Source organism: Chanodichthys erythropterus, chromosome 7 (genome assembly GCF_024489055.1).
Source record: "Chanodichthys erythropterus isolate Z2021 chromosome 7, ASM2448905v1, whole genome shotgun sequence".
NCBI lineage: Eukaryota > Metazoa > Chordata > Actinopteri > Cypriniformes > Xenocyprididae > Chanodichthys > Chanodichthys erythropterus.
The window spans coordinates 43,122,505-43,131,867 of NC_090227.1; the positions used below are offsets into that span (position 1 = coordinate 43,122,505).

General features: G+C 37.5%; 1 protein-coding gene across 1 annotated transcript in view; it reads right to left on the bottom strand.

Moving 5' to 3' along the window:
* The window catches only part of chst8 (carbohydrate (N-acetylgalactosamine 4-0) sulfotransferase 8), a 156,676-nt gene extending 149,115 nt beyond the window's left edge, over nucleotides 1-7,561 (bottom strand). Inside the window, exon 1 of the mRNA XM_067390655.1 lies at nucleotides 7,270-7,561. Within this exon, the coding sequence (XP_067246756.1) occupies nucleotides 7,270-7,444 (175 nt within the window). The 5' untranslated portion in view covers nucleotides 7,445-7,561. The remainder of the gene's footprint in view (nucleotides 1-7,269) is intronic.
* Nucleotides 7,562-9,363: the final 1,802 nt, after the last annotated feature.

Genomic DNA, 9,363 nt, shown 5'->3' on the forward strand with positions numbered 1-9,363 from the left:
AATCGATCAACAGACAAGTAGATAGATAGAGAGATAGATAGATAGATCTGTTCCTCACACACAGCTGTCATGTGACTTCAGTACTTTTCCTTTAATTAAGTCCCGTAATTCGTCCAGATTCGTCCAGAGATGCGGTTGTAATCTCTCTGCGTCTCTCAGGACTGTTGTGTTTAGACGGCTGATGTTATTGTACTCCCCGGATCTCATGAGGTCCACGGCAGCGCCTGCATAAAAGCAATCTCATTCAGCGCTGAAGTGGAGTGGATTCTGATTGGCTGCAGTTGATCTCGACACCTGAGCGGCGCAGAAGAGCCGGCACTCCTGATTAGCGGCGCACGATCCGTCCCTCAAGAGCGGCTCTCTCGCTAACAGAGCTGTTAGAGAAAGCATTTGACCTTATGAGGCCGGGGAGGCTGTGTTTTGTCGGCACGGCTATTGGAGGAGATGAATCCGAGCGCTGGAAGAATGAAGTTCAATGAAAGCAATTCGCAGCAATGAAACATCTCTGTGCACTTCAAAAGGCCGCGACTCCTCTTTGTGAGTGTGGCGTGTCCTGCTGAGGCTGAGAAATCGCTCTTAACCCTCAATGTACAGGAAACACTCCCTGCTCCCAATTTTTGCTGGTAATTTCTCTCTGCCGTCGGCTACGGTACTCCCATGGCGATTCCTTGATTGTCCTTAAACAATTATTTGAGTGGGAGATGAGCGGAAACAATGAGAGTAAAAGCTTTGCTCTCTGCACTGATGCTGCGTGTTTTAGTACAATGAGCCAAACAAACGAAATCTGGCAAAAATGCTACACATAATGGCACTATGAGCAATTAATGCGTCATAATTTGGCTAGTGTTACATTATATGATCACGCTCTTATTCACGCAAATGCTTTCAAAGTGCCACAAGACAAACGAGAATGTGCTGTCTGTGCATCCTGCTGACTAAGAAAGGATCAAATACAAGAGATATTATGTAGGTGGAAAAAAGATGTCTTTGCAATTTACCAATGTGAGCATGAAATGAAAGAGTGGAATCTAGAAGAACATTGAGATTTCAAATTGTTGTAGAGGGCATAATCAGGTCAACATCCAAATCTATGAGATAGCCAGATAGTTTAGTCGCAAGCGATTTAGAAGCAATCAGTAAATACAGCTTTATCTGAGCTAAATTTAAGGTGATTTGCCTCCAGCCAAAGCTAAAATAAATCTGTATGTCATCAGCATAACAGTGGAAATTTAATGCATAGCATCTGATTATTTGTCAAAGGGAAAATTAGAGGGCCCAGGACATATATATATATATATATATATATTTATGTATTGGTGTACCTCAAGGTTCTGTCCTGGGCCCCATATATATACAGCTGCAAGAAAAGTATGTGAACCACTTGCAGAATCTGTGAAAATGTGTATAATTAAAAAAATAAAAATAAAGGAGATAATACAAAATGCATGTTATTTTTTATTTAGTACTGTCCTGAGTAAGATATTTTACATAAAAGATGTTTAATCCACTAGACAAAAAAATCATCAGTTTTCAAGCATTTTTTGCATATTTGAACCCTTTCCAGCAGTGACTGAATGATTCTGAGATTCATCTTTTCACACTGAGGACAACTGAGGGACTCAAACTCAAACACACACAGTATTGAGAATCAATGCTTCACATACTTACTGTATGAACGCGGTTATTTTAATAAATTCAGCTATTTTGTTGTCTTGTGGATTATATGTAAACATCTTTTATAAAATATCTTACTCAGGACAATACTAAATAAAAAATAACATGCTTTTTGTATGATCTCTCTTATTTTGTTAATTTTTCACATTTTCACAGATTCTGCAAGTGGTTCACATACTTTTTCTTGCAACTGTATATATATTTTGGTGTACCTCAAGGTTCTGTCCTGGGCCCCATATATATATATATATATATATATATATATATATAATAGTGCTGTCAAAATTAATAAGTTAATGCATGTGATTAATTATTTCAGTTTAATGCACTAAAAATATTTAATGCAATTAACACAGCATTCATTTTTTTCGTCATAATTTGGTTAGTGTTACATTACTTGATCACGCTCTTATTCACGCAAATGCTTTTAAACCATTAAAGCACCACAAGACAAACAAGAACGCGCTGTCTGTGAATGTCGTGTCATGTGACACAGATGACTCGTGTGCACAGAAAGACGCGCACCAGTATCGTTCTCTTTTATGCTTGAACAAACAATAACACAGATTTATGCCAAAATGCCCCTTTTGTCGAGTATTCTCATAAGAACAGTCTTAAATATCATCTTAAATGAACTTAAAAAGGTTGTGAGAAAAGGAGATGCGCGTCAGATCCGCGTCATGTTCAGCAGCGGCAGCTCTTAAAGTGACAGCAGCCTAATAAACTAGTTGCTGTGATGTCCTTTAATCAAAGAAGGCAACAGAGAAAAATGTAGGTTTAATAAGTATTAATCTATATTTAATTTATCATTTATGCAGTGAAGACTGTAAAGTGTTTGATAACTTTATTCAATTAAGGAGTATATAATGAGTTTATGTAAAGTTCACTTAAATTAAAAGTTGTTAAAACCTAATAAACGTTGAAATTGATCTCTTTCAGTTATACTGTAATGTAGAATGTCTATAATGTTAAAAAAAAAAAAAACATTTTCATAAAGACATCAGTTCCAGTATTATTATCAGTGATGCTGGCCTTCATTCATAAAAAGATACCATTGAACAAATATTTTAAATATACTGTCTTTAAGTTGAATCTACATTAATTTGGAGAGTAACTGTTAAATTCTTACAATATAAAAATATTAAAAACGAATGTTTTTAATTACAATTAATTGCGGAAAAAATTGTGATTAATACATTTTTTATTAATCGATTGACAGCACTATTTAAAAGGTCTAAAAGTTTAATGTCAATCTACAGTGTCAGGAGTGCAAATGAAAACACGCAAAATCAAAATGGGACTTCATACTTTTGTTATGAAATAGCGATCGCAAGATGAATCCAATCCATTACACTTTGGTAAAATGTCCACTTTTTGTTGACAAAAGCAATAAATCCATAAAATATTGATATACTATCCATTGTTTACATCAGATTTCACCTGAACGATCTGCTCTACATCATCGCTCATGAAATGATGAGCACCGTTTATGTTGTAAAACTGTATATGATAGTATAAAATAGACTCTCACAAACAAATGAGCCCACCTCCAAAGTTTATTTTTCAAAATAGAGCAGTAGTTTTACTCCCGTGCTACCTCAGAATGTAAACTGACATGGATATTTGCAGCTTGTTGAACTACAGTTTACAGGTGTCTTCTGCAGCACATCTGTAAAGAGCAGCAGATCCTCAGCACAGACGAGTGAGTGTTCAGGAAACACTAAAGATGCTGAAGTTCAGCTGGAACGCTTTTATGCAACCTTCATTCCCTCCATCTGATCCAGTTCACCAGCAGAAAGGCTGCGGCGTTCCTGAGCTCCGCCTGAGAGCGGCTTTACAGTCCTCTGAGCACTTCAGGATAATCCTTTTTTCTTTCTTTATTGAAAAATGTGTTTAGTTTGAAAATAGTATCAAAGAAAATGCCTTTTCTGTTTGTGTCTCTGAGGGAAAACAAATAAGGCAAATTAAATCGCGCAGAAGTCCCATGACCAGCGTATACGAGGACAACAATAATGGCTGCCAAAGATTAATTAACTATGTTAACACTGCTAAATATATTTATCACAGCAAACACAGTTGCCTAATGTGACACCGTAACCACTTCATTCAGTTCTGTGATTACTAAAAACTGACAAAAATACCCTCGTATAAAAGAAACATGAGATCTTTCATTTCGGTTGTTTCTCCTAAAAAGATATGAAATTAAACGGATATAAAATCTCTTACTAAATGTCAACTGGTGACTCATTTGGGTCCGTTTTGTTTCACTTCTGAAGGGGAAACATATTCTATTCAGAACAGTACAAACCCAATTCCAAAAAAGTTGGGACACTGTACAAATTGTGAATAAAAACAGAATGCAATGATGAGGAAGTTTCAAATTTCAATATTTTATTCAGAATACAACATAGATGACATATCAAATGTTTAAACTGAGAAAATGTATCATTTTAAGGGAAAAATAAGTTGATTTTAAATTTCATGGCATCAACACATCTCAAAAAAGTTGGGACAAGGCCATGTTTCCCACTGTGTGGCATCCCCTCTTCTTTTTATAACAGTCTGCAAACGTCTGGGGACTGAGGAGACAAGTTGCTCAAGTTTAGGAATAGGAATGTTGTCCCATTCTTGTCTAATACAGGCTTCTAGTTGCTCAACTGTCTTAGGTCTTCTTTGTCGCATCTTCCTCTTTATGATGCGCCAAATGTTTTCTATGGGTGAAAGATCTGGACTGCAGGCTGGCCATTTCAGTCCCCGGATCCTTCTTCTACGCAGCCATGATGTTGTAATTGATGCAGTATGTGGTCTGGCATTGTCATGTTGGAAAATGCAAGGTCTTCCCTGAAAGAGACGACGTCTGGATGGGAGCATGTGTTGTTCTAGAACTTGGATATACCTTTCAGCATTGATGGTGCCTTTCCAGATGTGTAAGCTGCCCATGCCACATGCACTCATGCAACCCCATACCATCAGAGATGCAGGCTTCTGAACTGAGCGCTGATAACAACTTGGGTTGTCCTTGTCCTCTTTAGTCCGAATGACATGGCGTCCCAGTTTTCCAAAAAGAACTTCAAATTTTGATTAGTCTGACCACAGAATAGTTTTCCACTTTGCCACAGTCCATTTTAAATGAGCCTTGGCCCAGAGAAAACGCCTGCGCTTCTGGATCATGTTTAGATATGGCTTCTTTTTTGACCTGTAGGGATTTAGCCAGCAGCGGCGAATGGCACGGTGGATTGTGTTCACGACAATGTTTTCTGGAAGTATTCCTGAGCCCATGTTGTGATTTCCATTACAGTAGCATTCCTGTATGTGATGCAGTGCCGTCTATGGGCCCGGAGATCACGGGCATCTAGTATGGTTTTCCGGCCTTGACCCTTACGCACAGAGATTGTTCCAGATTCTCTGAATCTTTGGATGATATTATACACTGTAGATGATGATAACTTCAAACTCTTTGCAATTTTTCTCTGAGAAACTCCTTTCTGATATTGCTCCACTATTTTTGGCCGCAGCATTGGGGGAATTGGTGATCCTCTGCCCATCTTGACTTCTGAGAGACACTGCCACTCTGAGAGGCTCTTTTTATACCCAATCATGTTGCCAATTGACCTAATAAATTGCAAATTGGTCCTCCAGCTGTTCCTTATGTGTACATTTAACTTTTCCGGCCTCTTATTGCTACCCGTCCCAACTTTTTTGGAATGTGTAGCTCTCATGAAATCCAAAATGAGACAATATTTGGCATGACATTTCAAAATGTCTCACTTTCAACATTTGATATGTTATCTATATTCTATTGTGAATAAAATATAAGTTTATGAGATTTGTAAATTATTGCATTCCTTTTTTATTCACAATCTGTACAGTGTCCCAACTTTTTTGAAATCTGGTTTGTAATATAAACCACAAATCACAAGATTCATCATGATTATTCTTTTGGTAGCTCTAGTAAAAATAGTGAATTTGCCTAAAAAGAGTTTTATAAACAAAAAGTCAAAATGCAGAGCTGTTGAGATTCATGAGAGTCTCTGTTAGAGAGCCTGTCTAGCTCATCCACAGCCTGTGTTTGTTCATAACTGTGTTTTTGTTTTCATCATTTTGGAAGCACAACACGGTTGCGTACAGCAGGTGTTTGCAGCGTGTCCTTGTGCCGCCTGAAACCAGTCCTGCGGTAATGATCACAGCCGTTCCCCGCGGTACACATCATCACCGGGAGCCAAGATTTATCATGCTGTGCTTTTACTGGGATTTGTCTCTACCACTCAAAAGTTAGCAAACAAGTCTAACAAGTGATGCAAAAATATAGGACAGGATAAGATTACACACCTTTACAATTAGTTGCTCTTTACCAAAATGAACACAAATACACACAAACTGACTCAAGTATTCTAATGCATCGTATTCATATCTGAATAATTATCCTGTAGTCTGTTTTAATGGCTAGATGTGTTTCTGACCCCATGTGCATCTAAAGCCTCTTGCCAACACTGAAGTCGGCCATATAAAAGCAGGATCCCAAATAAACACTTGTTTAAGCACCACTGGATTTGCACAAAAGATTAACATGACAACTAGTGGATGAGTTGAATCAGTTCCACAGCAACTACATCAATTTATCCACTAACCATTCAGAAACGTCTAAAAGTTGTAACTTCTTCCTGAGTCTCTCCATCAGTGTCGACAATGTAAGGCTGAACACTTTCCTCATTTTACTGCGTGAGATTCTCCAGCTTTGTTGTTGTTGAGCTGTTAAAGCTCCGCCCTCTTCTGTAAAGGGGGCGGGAGCAGCAGCTCATTTGCATTTAAAGGGACACACACAAAAACGGCGTGTTTTTGCTTCGACTTCGTCTGATTGATAGTTCATAATTTTTTAGCAAGTAAAAGTCTTATATTATACAGAATATTAATATCAGCATCTGTGTATTGTATATTGTGTATTTTGCTCAGTTTGAGCCAGTTCCTTGAGTATGAGCTCCATATTCTCACTACATCATACTATATGAGGCATAAAAGCCTGATCAAATATGATGCTCAATAAAAAAACACATATGCAAACTTTCTTTTTTTATATTTTAAAGATCTAAAGGTTCAATAAACTGTTCCATTAATGACTATAATTTTACGTCAGGCTTTACAAGGGTTAAAATTCTCTCTGTGAAGAGACATTCTTCCCCAAAACATGAAAATTAGGAGCAAAATCATGATGGTTGTGGATGTTTCTGTGACAGATGGTGTTGTGCAGAGACACTGGCTGGTGAACGAGTGACACAGAGCTTGTGCTGTTTGCCACAAATCAGCAGGACAAAACAACAAGAGAACTTATTCTGACAAAAATATATGTATTTCTAATGCAAGTTTTATTGTTTTTTAACGGTGCTATTTTCTCAATTCACTGATCTTGCAAAAAGAACCTTTTGGACCCTGTGTGCAAGCTTATAAATAAAACCCACAAACCACATCCATTAGAAAAAACACAAGCAATAAACCATCAACTTCTCCATGAGCTTGGGAACGAACGGCACACATGACGTATCCCAATCTGAATTCACTCTACATGTTGATGGTTGATCATAATCGTCCGTTTCTTCTTACCTGGAGACTGTTGTAGCACCATATCAGACAGATCCTGCAGGTGGATGAAGAGAACGAGTCCTCCGACACCGAACAGCAGCAGAAACCAGAACGAACAGGGCGGCTTAAAGACAGACACCCGCAACCTCCTCCGGCCACGAAGAGCATCCACCATCTTACAATCCATGAAGAGCATCACAGCTCAGAGCGAAAGACTCACCTGCTGAACGAGAGAGAAAGAGTTTGTGAACACGTCTTCATTTACATACAGCATAAACAGCCAGTTGTAAAGTTGCAATTCTCTATTGTGCTGTATATTTGAGTAAAATGCTTCTGGAACAAGAACAAATGTGGGGCGGGGCTTGATTTTGTCTGTGGGGAATTGATTGGATGGTTGTGGTTTGCTATTGGTGGATCTCATGTGAGTGACAGGTTGCCCCGCCCTCATCATCAGAGAAGAGAAGCTGCAAGAGGGAGGGGAAGATTTTCTGATTCAAGATTACAAGGAACACAAATTTAACACAATAGCGATGTGCATCGATAAATCATTTAGAATAAATAATGGTGCAAAATAGTTGAAAAAATACAACCTATAAAAGACATTTCCTCCTTGCAAAAGCTGACCATTAAATAGTAATTCATAAATAGCAATATTAATAGTCAGAAAAGTATATATTTTTATTGAAAACCTTTACACAAAATATTTTGCATACATTTGTTTGTTTTTTCGTTGAGTATCATATATGATACATCAGGCTTTTATGGTTCAAATAGTGAGAATAGGGAGGAAAAAACAGCTCAATTTTATTTTTACATAAAAAATATGCAAATGCAATTGGTGCAAATGCTGATATTAATATGAAATTCTGATGCTTACATTAAATTACATTAAAATGCATATTAATATCATTAGATTTAGATTTATGATCAAAGATCTGTAGTTTTAAAACATGTAATGCAATGCAACAATGATGATTAAAAGATGAACAAATAAACTTTCCTCAAAAGCCTATATTTGATACTCATGATTTTTCTAAAACATTATGTCTGGATAATCAAATAAACCTGAGCTGCTTCTGTACAACTTGAAATAATGATATAAAATGACATAAAAAGTGATTCTTAGCTAAGAGTAACTTCATTACCCAAAAGGCCCAAATATCAGCATCTGCACCACATTGTATATTGTGTATTTTGCTCAGTTTGAGCCTCAGAATAAAAGCTTTTCCTCCTTGAGTATGAGCTCCATATTCTCACTACATCATACTATATGAGGCATAAAAGCCTGATCAAATGTGATGCTCAACCAAAAAACACATATGCAAACTTTTTTTCTTATATGTTTGTCTAAAAACTGTTCCATTAATGACTATAATTTTACGTCAGGCTTTACAAGGGTTAAAATTCTCTCTGTGCTGAGACATTCTTCCCCAAAACATGAAAATTAGGAGCAAAATCATGATGGGCCCAAAAGGCCCAAATGATGCAAAACAAGTTACAAAAATGAATAGTAAAACCTTGAATGTGTGCAGACTAACCAGAGCATCTCATCAGATCATCAGGAGGAGTTTTAGCATTCGCTGACACATGAGCAAAACCATCATCGTATTTCAATCCAGCTGCGGTTTTTAAAAATCAAAATGACTTTGTAATGCATTTCACTTCCCTGAGAGGCATATGTCTGTTCTGCGTTTAATTTCACGTCATGTTCCTCAGAGTGTAAAATACGTGTGTCGGCATCAAATTAGCCCACTCGTATTTACAGAAGAGGCTTCACCGGACCGACTGAACGATAGAGGAATAAGCTCAAATGCATATAGACTCAACGGCCCATTAGCTCAGCGCCGGATGAGAGATAGACGGCCAGAACCGGGGAAATACTATTTATTTTACCTGATCTCAGAACAGACGACAGGTGATGGATATCACTGAGAGTAATCAGGTGAAAGGCTTAAAGAAGATGTGTTTACGAGTGCTTGATTCATATGTTCTGCTCTACTTCTGTTTAGAGTTACTGAAGGAACAAGACTGGACACATTATTGATGTACTAACACAAAAACACAGACAGATTGAGCTCTCTATCACAACAGATATGTTCAAAACAGCAAATTAGC